General features: G+C 37.0%; 1 protein-coding gene across 1 annotated transcript in view; it reads right to left on the bottom strand.

Moving 5' to 3' along the window:
* Positions 1-14,774, bottom strand: part of ELOVL2 (ELOVL fatty acid elongase 2) — an 84,647-nt gene that overhangs the window by 3,275 nt on the left and 66,598 nt on the right. The window contains exons 4-7 of the mRNA XM_028513931.2: positions 11,527-11,604; positions 6,567-6,738; positions 3,301-3,425; positions 2,640-2,774 (exon numbers count right to left, since the gene is read on the bottom strand). Coding sequence (XP_028369732.1) covers positions 2,640-2,774; positions 3,301-3,425; positions 6,567-6,738; positions 11,527-11,604 — 510 coding nt within the window. The remainder of the gene's footprint in view (positions 1-2,639; positions 2,775-3,300; positions 3,426-6,566; positions 6,739-11,526; positions 11,605-14,774) is intronic.

The following is a 14,774-nucleotide window of genomic DNA, read 5'->3' as shown; positions in this document are numbered from 1 at the left end:
AATTCTTGTTTTTAATATGAAATTTTTTAAAGCTTCTGGTTAAAATAAAAATAAGGTGAAAAGAGGACATATGTATGAAACCTAATGAAAGGCTGTTTCCTTCACCTTATCAGCATAGTATTTATGCATTATTGGATCAGTATTCAATTTATTCTGCATTAGTTGCTGACTTGGAAAGGATTTAAAAATTTGTTTTTCAATAGAGGTATAATTGACATATAGTAGTTTAAGGTATACAACATAATGACTCAAAATTTGTCTACATTGTGGCAATATCAGTGCAATAAGTCTAGTCACTCACCACCACATAGACTTTTTCCCTGGGATGACAACTGTGAAGATCCACTCTCTTAGCAACTTGCAAATATACAATACAATACTAACTATAGTCACCATGCCATTCACCACATCTCCATGACTTATTTAAGGACTAACTTTTTAATAATACAGTTCAAGCAAAAAAGTGCTACCTGTTACTTTAAAAGTACTAGTACCTGGGACTTTGGCTTGATTTGGATTTTGGCATATATATTTGCTATTGTGAAAAAACACCTGATGTCTTCTCATTTTTAAGGGTTAAGACTAAAAGCATATACTCAGTTTTGACAGACTAAGATTCAGATGAACCAACAAGCAGAGTTAAAGCTTAGAGTGCCACTGTGGCCCCTGCTGGGCCATCCGCCCACTTCTCTTCAAGTTTCAGCACCAGAATGGCTCCCTTCGCTTTCCTGTAACAGTCAGCTTTTTAAATTCTTTTGTTTTTGTGGTTTTGTTTGATTCTCTCAATGGCTATTTCTTCAGACATTCTAAAACTTCTATCTCTTATAACAGACAAAGCCTAGCCAGTCCAATTTCAGAAACACAAGAGCTGAAAAACTTTCCAAAGTTCCATTCCCACAGTTGTACTTTGTGAAAACCACTATGGGCTGACTGTCAGCGAATGCAAACTGAAAAATCAGAAAGCACTTGTTTGTCTGAAGAAGAAAATATAGTTAAATGTTATTTCAGAAGTACTGTTTTGAACATAAATGTATGTTCTATTTTTTTTCATGATGTTTGCTATTTCTCCAGCCTAGAGAGGAGAACAATTTAAATCTGCAACCACCTGAGGCCTGTGTTGTTATCACTTCCATCAGTTCCTGTATAACAGAGGTGCTTTGAAATGGCATTCTGAAGCACTCCTCCCTTTAAATTGTTAATTAAAAAGAAAATGACACTCAAGAAAAAGTCAATGTAAACTTTGCACAGTTTTGTTTTAAAATAAATTTTCTTTCAGATAAACAGTCTATCACATCACTGTAGCTGATATGAAAAGTTTTTTAGTATTGAACTCATTAAGCCTAAGTTTTTCTCCATTTGTGACCAGTAGACAGTCTGTCCAGAGCACCAGGGTAGTCTCCGCCCACTGGCCAAGATGGTGGCAGATTCTTACACTGAGCAGTGCAAGGCTAGCAAGATAACTGGATAGAGGGAAAAAAGCCCTCCCCGCTTCTGCTACCAGATTGGGGGTGGAACCAGGGGAAGGCAACCACATGCTCCATAGAAATCAAAATGGTGCAGGGGGAGGTTCTGCACCAAAGAACCTAGGCTGACAGCTTCTGGCCTGTCAGTCTAGCCTGGAGAAAGAAGGGATTGGTTGGGAGGTAGACCCAATAAAAGCATGAGAAAAATTGGGAAGTTCACTGGTTACTTTTTCTGAGAAAGCACCTGGTCCATCCCACACCCAAGCTAATAATCCCAGGGGAACAAAGAAACACATTCTCTCTCTCTCTCTTTCTCTCTCTCTCTCTCTCCACCTGGACTCACATGGTTTACTCGCCTCTTCTTTCTGTGGGCCACCTGGCTACTAAGGCCCATGGCCTCCTGGAAGGAGCCTCTCTGGCACTCTCTTGCCCACCTGCTGATGCACTTGCTGGTGCATTCATATTCTCTTTCCTGGGAGACATGACCTTGCAGCCCTAGCAACCTTATGGCCCATATCTGTGTGGCCTCCACACACAGGATCTAAGAGGGAACCTGAAATGAACACCAGCCAGGAACAAATTATGCTACTTGGATATGGACTATGACCACTTAGCAGCTGCCTGTGAGCTTCAAACATTGTACTTTAAAATGGAACAGGAACTGTGGATAATGCCTTTTTTCTTGGTTTTGAGGAGTAGGTAAGCTTTTAGACAGGGGTCCGCCATTCTCGCAGATCACACAGCACCTGAATAAAACCTCTTTCCTTTTACAACAGCATCTGCCTCACGAGTTTGGCTTTTGTGGAGACAGACAGCCGAACATCCACTTTTTCTGTTACTTTCAGACTTCAGACTTTGGCAGCATAGTGCAAATATATGTGCAAATATGTTTGAGCAAATGCTAATACTTTTGATAAAACTTTATGTGTATTCATTGAAAAATGTCTAATACAATGCCCTAGACTGGCAGTGGTTATCCTTTGAGAAGGACCTCCTTTGTTGGGAAAGGAGTTTGAAAGGCAGGTTTCCTTTTTTTACTTTGTACATCTCTGTTATTTGAATTTATCAACAAGCATGTGCTACTGTAATATTTAATTGGTAAAATTAAGCAAATATGTAATGCAAAAAGTGCATAGTCTATTATGTTTTACCACTGAATATTTCAATTTAACTTACCTGAAAATAAAAATTTAAGAACAGGATGACTAATGTAAGCATGTAAGAAGACTGGAAGATGAGACACCCGAAGGGGAAGCCACACGGTTTCACGACAGCACTCATGGTGTGGGTGATGGTGAGCACGAACTGCACCTGGGAGGGTGGGAGAAGGGGCACCCATGGTGAGTGAGCCAGGCTGGGCCATATAAAAACCACTGTGAGGTTTTGTGTCTTTAGAAGTCAACTACTCTTATCACTAAATTTTGCAGGAATAAAACAAAATAAGAAAATGCTAAAGCAGCCCACTGCTTAATCTAGAAATTTTATTTGAAGTTATATTAGTCAGTAATTATAATTTCTCATTTAATTGCTCATTAATTTTCTCATGGAAAAGTAGCAGTTGAAGTGATTTAGATAAAAATGATTTAACATCAACATTGATTTTAAAGTATTCACCTACATTTCACAGCAAGGAATAAGCTCATTGCATACACAAAGGACATTTATACACACACAGTTTCATTCTTAAAAGGCCTATTTTTAAGAGAAAATAGGCAGCTTCATCACACACGGAAAAACCTCTGACGTGTAAGAAGTCTGGGATTCCTATTACCTTTCCCCATCCATGAGAATATTTAGAACTTCACATGGGGAAGAGATGAAAGGAGAAAGGACGTACCAGTTGAGCTTGTGTGAGATATTTCTTCCACCAAAGATACTTGTGCATCGATGGAAACACAGAGAGTCCATAGTAGGAATACATTAGAATGTGGATAAAACTGTTCAAAGTGGGTCCAAAGAAACCTACGAAAGTACCACATAATTAGTGCTCTTTTAGAAAGTAAAGCTGTTCATTTTTTTGTCAAGTCAGATCCTTCCTGTTAATCCTAAAGATGAATAACCAGTATGGCACTAACAAATCACACTGATACACTCACTCTGCCATTACTCTAGGAGTCAGCAAAAGTCACTGACGTGGGACTAAACTGAATAGTGCTTCAGAGTGCTAACCAAACAGGTAATTCCTGGTTTGCAAAGGTTTCACTGTCCCTCTACCTGTCAGCTAATTGGGGAGGAAAAAAAAATGTTACCGTAAAGCCAAGGACAGAATTTCTTTAAGAGAGAAGTGTCTTTGCTTTAGCTAAGCCTCTGATGAGCCCATTTGGTCGTACAGAGTGAGCCTTGAGTACATGGCTGAAGAGGGTGCTCAAAAGTCAAGGAAAACATGTTGCTCTTCAAAATGAAGTACATAAAACCTATCTGAAAGGGACCTAGGAACCAGGAGATGCTGGGGAAAGCGAGATAATACAGGAGAGAAGGGCCAGCAGAACAAGAAAAGGCTGGGACTGAGGAGTGATTGGCCAGTGAGACCTTCCCAGTCGCTGGGCCATCTCATGGACTTTTAGGGCAAAGATGATCTAAAATTCAATTTTAGGGTATTTGCAGTGTTAAGCTATGCTGAAGCATTTCCCTAGCCACTGCCATCAGCTTCAAGAAATCCTTCTAAACTGCTGTCAGAGTGGGTGGATGGTATTTCTCGACACCAAGGAGAAAGGACTACGTTCTATGTTGCTCAACTAAGGTCTGAAAAGATATAGCTACAAGAGTAAGATGTCAGAGGTAGACTACTTGTTGGAAACAGAACACACTATTGTGAGGGTTAAATCAATTGATATGTGTAAAGTGCTTATTAGTGTTCACTTTGTGCTGGGCATGTTCTATGTGCTAATTTGGGGTCCAGGGGGCTGGGTAAGACAGACTGGGGAGCTGGAGGACCCATCACTATGTCCCTTTGGATATGTTACTTTGACTTTGTAAATTTTGATTTTTCTCACCTGGAAAACTGTTATAACAATAATTACCTCTTAAGGTTGTGGTAGTATTAACTGAGATAAATACTATATAACCAAAAGGCTCTAAACACATATTAGTTAATTAATCAATTTAAATTCTCTAGCCTGGTTTCCCAATCCTGGGTTAGAGATCTGGATAAATGCAAATTAATGAGTAAGGAACAAAAGGAGTAACACGCATTTACCAAGTCCTTAATAAACACTGCTAATAAACACTGGCTGGAATAACTTGTTAAGGCACTTGAATTTATAAAAACACAAATACAATTTCAGAGTACCAGGAAGCATGATATTAGTGATATTTTTTTTACCCACCAGAGTTTTCATTTCCATCAATTAAAAATAAGTAATTGCTTATAATTTTAATAATATTCTAGATTGAATATTAATAATATTCTAGATAAAATACTATTCACATAGTATTTTATTAATAGGAATTCTATGTCTTCACACAATGAGTATTTGAGATTTTTATATGCTTTGTGATTTGTAATGAAAATGTTGGCAATCATAAAAATACTTAACCTTAATATTGTCATTTGGTGTTGATTATAGTATAAGTTTCTTATAGTCTTAATAACTAAACTCAAGAAACTAGATTCTGTTAGGCTAGGAGAGGCGTGAAAAGCACCTCTTTCTGCCCACTGAACCCCCAGCAATTTCCTTCTTCACACTGTTGTGTAAGTTTGCATCTTCACGGTCACTGATATATCCAAATATCCTTGGTTTGAAAAAAAAAAACAAAACACCTCATCTCTATAAGATCCTAAATCCTAGAAAAAATCATTTTGACTTGAGTTTTACCTGTTCTGATTTTTCACTGAATATTTTTTGATTCTTATGTATAAGACAATTGAATAGAAGTACTGTTCTCTTTAGCTCTGGGCTTCTCCAACTGTGGGTCATAAAGGACCCATTGAGGGAGAACTCAAGAGTTTGAAAATTTTAGTTTAAAGTAATAGTTAATAAACCTAGCAGTTAATGCATATAAAAAGCTATTGTGTCAGGAACTGCAAGTATGGCCCACCCTGACTCCAGGAGACCACAAGCGATTGACCTTTGTGCTCCAGGAGAGCCCATAAGCAGTCAAGGTGGTATCTGAGCCATTGTGTTCCAGGGAGAGACATTCCACTGCCCAGGACACAGATAAAGAAAATGACCGGTCAGCAGATGAAGGGATGTTAGGGAAATTGCTGGACTGCAGCTTTTATCTGATTAACCTCTTTCCTGAATTCCAACTCCCTTACCTACACTTTTCCCCTTGAATTCCAGACCCCTTACCTACACTGTTGCCCCTTTATAAAAAAGGCTGGCTTCAAAGGAAATGTAAGGTGGTCCATTAGGGTACAAACCCACCATCTTCTCAGATCGCCAGCCATCTGAATAAAGCTCCCATGAAGATTCAATCCCTGTCTCTGCTTATTGAGTCTGGTAGGTGACAGGTGGCATGAATTGAATGCTGGCTTTTTTGGTTTCCCTATTACTAAATCAATGCAGTGAGAATTGTCATCAGTTTTTTTTAAAGTAAAATAGAATTTGAAAAAATATATACAGAACCAGGATAAATACTGTCTCATGAAAGTTTTGTTTCATTCAAAATATATACATATGAATGAATGGGTTGTGATGTGAAACATATTGTAGTTCTTAATTTAAAAAAAAAAAAGTCAGTACTCTGAAGGGTCAGCAATGTGGCTTTAATTTCCCAGAATGGAAACACAGGCCCTAAAATTTGAAATGACTGAATTTACACCACTGCCAAGTGGTGATTATGGAAGGTTAGCTACACTTGCTCGTTCAACCCCAAGTATTGGAGTAAAACTGCTCCAGTGGGATATGTGCTTTTGGTCACTGAGCATTTGGTACACAGAAAATATTTTTTTAAATTAAGGTAATACTCAGACTTTGCCAGTATCAAAGACCAGAAAAAAATGTTCCCTGGCAAACACGTGCTTCCCTGCATGATGCTGCAGGCTATGCCGTGGCCTTTCTTCCCTCTCTCCTGATCTGCATGCAATTCTCAACACCAAAGACACACTAGAGGTCTTGCAAGATCCACTACACAGAACTAAAAATTGACAAAATAACTTACTTTGCCCACAAGGTATCCAGTTCAAAACACACCACCAGATGTTAAACATAGAGGCATGATGATATACATGAAGAAAAGTAATCTGACTGGTTTTTTTCCGCAAGACAAAGAATATTGTGTCCAGGAACTCTATTAATTTGGAGAAGTAGTACCACCATAACACCTTGGCTACCTGTAAGAATTTTTAAAAGGGAAAAAATAAAAGGCGAGCAATAAAAAGGCCCCTCGTGCTGCCTTCCCTCTCAGCTTCCTGTGTGTCCTACGCTTTCCTGGAGTACATTTCTCTGACTATTGAAAAACATCTACCAGGCATCTTTGCCTCCAGTTTTTCCTTATTCCCAGCAATCCAACCTAGTCTAGTATTATTATCTTTCCAGAATACATGTCTGATCAAATTACTCCTCTACACCTACAGAACCAATTCATATTCCTTTTAAAAACCATCTTTTCTCTGGAACTCTACCTCTCTTTTTTCTTTTCTCAGGCTGAATTGACTGTTTCTTCATTTATATTCCCAAGTCACTTTATGCCTCTATTTCAATAACCATAACAAAGCACAGTTAGTGTTATGAATCTATTTTTTCCAACAGAATATGAATCACTTGAAGGCAGAGACTGTCTCACCTTTGTTTAGGGCCCAGCACTCAACAGATCACCACTGTTGTTACACGAGATTTAACTGTTCATCCACTCCTTTAATGTACGTGTTTCACCTCTAAAATTATACTACTCAAGAGCAGTCTCTGACTACTTCTTTCATGTCTCTTCCTTAGAAGAAAAGATTAAAAATCCAGATGCTTTTCTTCCTCACTGACAGTAATATGTCATGATTACCACTTCCTTTCCCTCCTGAGTTGGCTAGCACGAACATATATAAACAGGACACACTATACAACAGGAACTTTGAGATTAGGGTACATACTCTATAGTCTACTTCTCAAGACAAGGTGTGGTGGCTTCCATCTTAATGTTTGAGGTAACAATAAACTTTCAAATATATTAAACCATAAGTACATACAATACATATATGCAGCAATGACCTCTAGAGAACTGTATGGTATCCCAAAGTGTACTGGTATATGATAATATTTTAGGGTTGCCTAAAAAATCTGTATAGGTTTTTCTGTAAAATAAAAAAATACACTTTTCATGTTGACAAATGACTGTATTGATTTGGATATTTTGAGTATGTTGGCTATCTCTTGAGTTATATGGCATTGATTGCTTTCAATTAATGTCTCAATTTGATTGCTATCAACTTCATTCAAATGGTCTACACAACTATGCAGCATCATCTAGTAAGAAATCTCCAGCATGAAACTTCACAAACACCTTTTGACACATTTGATCAGTCACTGCACCTTCTCCATACACTGCACAGATCTTCTTTTTTTCCTACATTTTATTTCCTTTTTTACCTTTCTTGAAATATTAAGCATAATATGCAGAAAATGTTACATATTTTCTCCCATCTTCAATATTAAAATTGCTATACAAATACTAACCAATTTTGGTAAGTTTTTTTTTTTAAATGCACACTGATAGCTGTCACAGTATAATCTAACAAAATTGTTTTGAATGAAGTTAAAGACAACTAAGTGTTACTAGAGCCATCTTATGGAAAAGAAACAAACTTTTTGGCCAACCCAATATATTAGAAATAAAGTGGGTGTAGAGAAATTTATATATCTTACTTTTTTGTATTATAGCTTTGAAGATGCTTTAAAAATGTACATCTTAAAGATTTTAATTAAAATGTTTTCTACCATCTCCCTTATTGATAACCTGTGCTTTTTATTGTGGAAATTTTCAAATAGTCACAAATACAGGGAAAATAAGTATAATGAACCTTCTGGTATCTATCAATGAATTTCAAAATTTTCAATATGATTTCAAATTTGTTGAATCAATTCTATCTCCCACCACCATTTGTTTGGTGTGGGGGGGGGAGAGTGCAGCATATAAGCAAATCCAAAGTATATAATTTTATCTATAAAAACTATTAATAAGGAGGTTTCTCTTGTTTTAACATAATCACCATGGCATTATCTTATGAAATTAACAGTTGCTTAATATCTTCTAATAGCCTAGTCAACATTCAAATCTATCTCAAAAGTGTCTTCTTATAATTCGTTTAAATCAGGATCCAAACAAAATCCAGCTTCCATTTCTCTGATACAGTTCTTAAGTCTCTTCTAATCAATAACTCTCCCTTACCTTGCTCCCTGCTTTTCTTTCATATCTTTTATTCTTAAAAAAGCTAGGTCAGTTGTTTTATAGAATTCTAATATTATTAATATTATGGATTTGTGTTTTCCTAGTGTTATTTAACTTGTTTCTCTATCCTCTACTTTTTCTGTAAGCACTTAGACTTACAGGCTTGATTGAATTCAGGTTTAAGGTTTTGAGCCAGAAGACTTCATAGGTGGTTCAGTGCACTTCTTATCATATCATATCAAGAGGGACATAATTTCTCTTCCTTCCCTCCTTTCTCCCTCCCTCCTCTCTTTTCTTTCTTTTTTTCTCCCTTCCCTTCCCTTTCTTCTTCCTTCCATCTGATCTTATTTGTTATTCTAGAAAATCTCATTTTTGCATTGATTCACATTTAGAGGTAGAAACTCTCAGAGATGGCAGCCTACATCTCTTGGCAACCTATTCCTAGAGTTTTTCTTTGACCATCTTCATTGTTTTAGCCAAAAGTTTAGCATATTCTGTGGCCTCTTCCTTATTTTTATTAGTATGTTGTTTCTTCAGAGCAGTATGCTGATGTCTGTGCTGCAGGACATGTGGAGAAAGAAGATGCTGAATCTTGTTTTGATCCGAGGTATCTCACCTTTTTTTAGGGGCTTTGTCACAACATTTTTGTGGACATCATCTCTTTAGAGAGACTGAAAAGTTTGCAGATGCTGCTAGCTCTTTTGGGTTCCAGGCAATGACAGTATTATCAATAAGACTGGGAATACCTTTCTTAGTCAATTTTCACAATGATCAAATTGAAAAACACTCAGATTAGTGTCCACAATTCAACCCTACAGAAATTTACACTTTCTTTCTCCATGCCTTCTTGGTCTACAACAGGAATGCTCCTTACTCAGCAGCCAGCACACATGGCCAAGGTTCAAGACATCCTGCTTCATGGGGCAGCCTCATTCCTACTATTGATTTGAATCATATAATCATCCTGTTCTTTTCCCAGAATGTCAGCAGCAACTTACGTGGCCATACACTTCTCATAAAAGGTACAGAATTTGTGGCTGGGAAAGAAATGTTCAGCTTCACCCTGAAGTAGCCAACCACCTCTGAAATTCCATGAAAAAGAGGTGCATAATTTCTGATATTGATGTATAGGGAGTTTAGGTGTTAACAGCCTAATCCAATCATTATGAAGTTTCCATTCAACTCTCACCCAACAGTTTTATCATTTACAGATCATTGCTGTTTAGACCAAAACTCACTAGAAGTTGAAAAATAGTAATTTTGATTATTTTGTTACTTATGCCTTTATTTTCTTCTATAGAGAAGAACTCTTCCTCTTTGTTTGGAGATTCACATATGAAAGGCAAGAAAACATTTGATTCTTTCCATTTAATTTTTTTTTACAATGAGTTGGTCTCTTACCAACCTTCAAAAAACAATGAGGGTTTTTTTTTAGCATCATTTTAAACTCATGGTTTAAAAAATAAATTTAGTATGTTTTAATTCACTAGTCAGTATTCTTTTTGATACTCAAACTGTCCCCCAGCAGTGGGAGTCCTTTAAAGGTGGCTCCTGTGTCTTTCTGTCACAACTCTGGCAGTCTCGGATATTTCCCTTGTGTTCTGTCATAGGAGGTTCTGGATTCTTCCCACATACACTTCCCACCCAAACCAAAAATCAGCCAATTCCTTAAGAACCCTCTCCCTTCTGTTGGAAAATTATAGTATTGAGGGAACAATCTGGGGATTCACTGATCATTATGCTGAGTTGTCACAGACTAACTAGGTCTTTTCTGTACAGAGAGCTAAAAACATGTTTGTTTTGGAAAGAATAAAGTTAGTTCTGATATTTTCAATTTGAATCTATCATTAATGGTTTTCATTTAACATTTTTATTGATGTCTCCTTTCTTTTGTTTAAATATTAGTTGTAATGATATTAACATTACTATATACTTACTTTATCCCACAGTGTACCTATAACAATCTCAAAAAAGCAATATACATATTTTTATTAATAGAAAACAAAAAAATTCCTGAATAATGTTAAGACCTATCTCACTAGGGATGTCCAGTCAAAACACTGTGTTTTAATGTTACTTGAAATAATTCTTCTTTGGGTGGTTATGGTACCAACTTAATATATGGGTATATTCCCTTATTTTAGTGTATTTCCAAGTTTTTTTTGGAATCCACCCTGCTTTCTTTTTAGATTTAATTTTATTTTATAAATGTGTAAAACACTTAATGGTTTCAAAGTCAAATGTATTACAATGCATGTTCAGAGATGTCTAGCTTCTATCCTGTCTCCCCTGCCCTGTCCCCTACCCTAAAAGGAAATCACTTTGTTAGCTTGGGGTTATTCTAGCATTGTTTCTTTTTAAAAATATAAACAATACACATATATATTCATATAATTTCTTGCACAAAAGTTACTATACTATAAACACAGGTTACACAGGTTGCTTTTTTTTTTTTTTTTCACTTGGACATATCCTGGAGATGATGCTGTGACAATATAGATAGAGATCTTCCTCATTCCATGTGGAGAGGGATCCATCACATAGATGTACCAATGCTTATTTAGCCAGTCTCCCATAGTTGCATGTTTGGAAAACATTTTTGTTATCAAACATTTCTATTAGAACAGGCGTTCCTTTCTTATCTAATCCCAGACCCCATCCTCTTATCTACCAGGAGAAAGCCTTCCTTCTTCTCCATGAGAAATGGTTACAGGAGGCTGATTTGCTTCTTCCCATGACTCACCCGGATATCTGCTTCCCCTGCACTGGCAAGATTCTGACATTGTAAGTTGTAGCCTCCTTCCCAACTGGAGAGAATAAGCTGCCAAGGAAACAAAAAAGGCAAAGGGATCACCACAAGAATTTGGATAAAAACAATTTCCCATTCATGTTTCTAATTGTCATCTATTCAAAGTTGGAGTAGAAACTTCCCAGAATTTGACTTTGATTCAATCCTGTCCTCAAACACTTACTATCAAAGGATTTAATTCTTGCTGTGAACTGATATCACTGGTTATATTCCTTAGTTAATATAATTTACTTCTAATATTTTTCTTTTTAAATTAAATATAAAATGAAACAGAATTTAGCTATCATTTAAGTGACAAAATATTTTGCATAAGGAATTACCTAGTCATATGTTTCCACAAGTAAAATGTAGAATTATATATAAACAAATGTGAGGAAACTACACTAAAATTTTAGTAGCACTCTATATTGGCTTATACATAAATATCTTAATCATCTCAACAACTTTAAGAGCATATTATCATTTTACAGATATGAAAACCAGGGCTCAGAAAGATTCTTATGTCATTTCTTCATTAATTTATGCTATGTGGTGATTAATCATTTGTGTGATTATAACTGATTAATGTCTATATTCCTCTTGCTCAAAAACAAAAATCTACATAAAATCTAAGCTTTTTTTTTTGTTCATCTTTTTATCTAGTTCCCTGCTCAGTGCCTAGCACATAAAAAGTACTCAATAAATATATAAGTAAATAATTTCTTCAACAATATGTAGATTGAAAGTAATAGAACAATCATCAGAATTCATACATTTTAATTCTTTATCTAGTGTTCTTTCCACAAAATGAGCTTTTTAATTCTTTGTGGAAATTTTTAAAAAAGAGGTTTTCTCCCTTCTTTCCCACTATTACTGAAGAAATATGGCATTTTAAAATATAAGGCATTTGACTTTGATTTACATGTTATTATATGTAAAAGTCTATCATTTTCTCCTACATATCAGAAATGTGTAAAGGGGAACTTCTGGGCAAGATGGAGGCACAGGGATACACTTTAGCTCCCCGCACAACCAAAAGAAGGGCAAAAACAAATTTAAAACCAGAACAACCAGAACTGCCAGAAAACTGAATTGTATGGAAGTCTGACAACCAATGAGTTAAAGAAACATTCATGCAGACTGGTAGGGGTGGAGATGGTAACTGGGGTGGAGCAGACTCTTTGCAAGGCTGTGGCTGGAGGACTGGGGCAGGAGAGGCGGTGGCTAGCGGAGTGGGTGGTCCCACATTTGCATGCAAATAAACCAGGGGGAATAATAACTGGAGAGCAAGACAGACCACCCAACCCAGGGTTCTAGTGTGGGGAAATAAAGCCTCTAAACCTCTGACTAAAAAACCAGTGGGGGTTGAGGTAACAGGAGAAACTCCCAGCCTCACAGGAGAGTTCACTGGCGAGAACCATAGGGTCCTAGAATGTACACAAACATGCCCACTCATGTATCAGCACCAGAAGTGCCCAATTTGCTTGTGGGTAGAGGAAGAAGTGACTAAAAGCTGGTAGAGAGCTGAGCAAGCAGCATTGTCCCCTCTTAGACCCCTCCCCCACATACATTGCCAGAAGGCAGTAATGTGGGTTGCCCTGTCCTGGCAAATATTTAAGGCTACACCCCTTACTATGTAACGGGTGCATGGAAACAACAAATTTTGTGGCCCAAATGAAAGAACAGATCAAAGCTCCAGAAAAAATACAACTAAGGCAAAGAAGATTGACTTCTATGAAGCTCAGAGAGTCCCCAAAAAGTTGGACCCAAGGAAGTACACACCAAGGCACATCATAATTACATTACCCAAGATTACAGATAAGGAGAGAATCTTAAAAGTAGCAAGAGAAAAGGAGACAGTTATCTACAAAGAAGTTGCCATGAGACTATCTGATTTCTCAAAAGAAATCTTGCAGGCAGGAAGGGGTTGGAAAGAAGTATTCCAAGTCATAAAAGGCAAGGCCTACATCCAAGATTGCTCTATCCAGCAAAGCTTTCATTTAGAATGGAAGGGCAGATAAAGTGCTTCCCAGATAAGATCAAGTTAAAAGAGTTCGTCATCACCAAGCCCTTATTATATGAAATGTTAAAGGGACTTATCTAAGAAAAAGAAGATCAAAATAGGAACAGTAAAATAACAAGAGACTCACAACTGTCAACAAGTGAACCTTAAAAACAAAAACAAAAACTAAGCAAACTAGAACAGGAACAGAACCACAGAAATGGAGATCACATGGAGGGTTATCAGCAGGGAGGGGGAGAGGGGAGAATGGGGGAAAAGGTACAGGGAATAAGAAGTATAATTGGTAGGTACAAAATAGACAGGGGGAGGTTAAGAATAGTATGGGAAATGGAGAAGCCAAAGAACTTGTATATACAACTTATGGACATAAACTAAGAGGGAGGGAGTATGCTGGAGGGAGGGAGGGTGCAGGGCAGAGGGGGATAAAGGGGAGAAAAATATGAAACACCTGTATAGCATAATTAATAAAATATATTGTAAAAAAGAAATGTGTAAAGGTACAGAACTGTTAAACTACATATACAGAGCAGGGAGGGATGTGATGTTAATGAACCAAACATTAAAAAGAGATGAACCACTAAAAACACTCAGAATATTTTAGAGTCTTCGTCTTCACTTCACTATCCTAATTTACCTCTTTCCTTCTGACCAAAGCATCTTTTAGTTAGCATCTAACTCTAGCTCATCAGGATAAATGAATCCAGTGAAAGTAAAAAAGATTGAATTTTCCTGATGGGATCTATTTATTATAAGCGAAGTCACCCCCATAGCTCCCAGGGCTTTATGTGTCTGGATCTCCACTGGGACCAAGTGATAGGCTACAGGGGATCTAGGGATACCTAAGAGTAAATTTTTGTGCATCAGTACATTTTTCAAATAAGAAAGCTGTTTAACATTGGGCAGAAAGATTAATAAAAACCTCTATGATCAGGCTGTAGTATTTTGTAAGGGGCTCTAGTCTTTTCATTATATACTAACAATATAGTAGTGGGAGAGGATGGGCCATATTCTGTTACTCCATGACATTTCCTGCCTTCATCAGATGTATTTAGGCTATGCTCGCCCCTGTGCCACCTCTGTAGAACTACCTGACAATCTAACAACTACACAGCACAATTAAGCAGCCAAACTACAGCAGGTCCTATCTGCCTTAGCCTGGACCATTCCTAATCCCCTAGCT

The sequence above is a fragment of the Phyllostomus discolor genome, chromosome 5 (genome assembly GCF_004126475.2).
Source record: "Phyllostomus discolor isolate MPI-MPIP mPhyDis1 chromosome 5, mPhyDis1.pri.v3, whole genome shotgun sequence".
Taxonomy (NCBI): Eukaryota; Metazoa; Chordata; class Mammalia; order Chiroptera; family Phyllostomidae; genus Phyllostomus; species Phyllostomus discolor.
The sequence above is the reverse complement of the archived record's forward strand: the minus strand, read 5'-3'. Positions and strand labels throughout refer to the sequence as shown.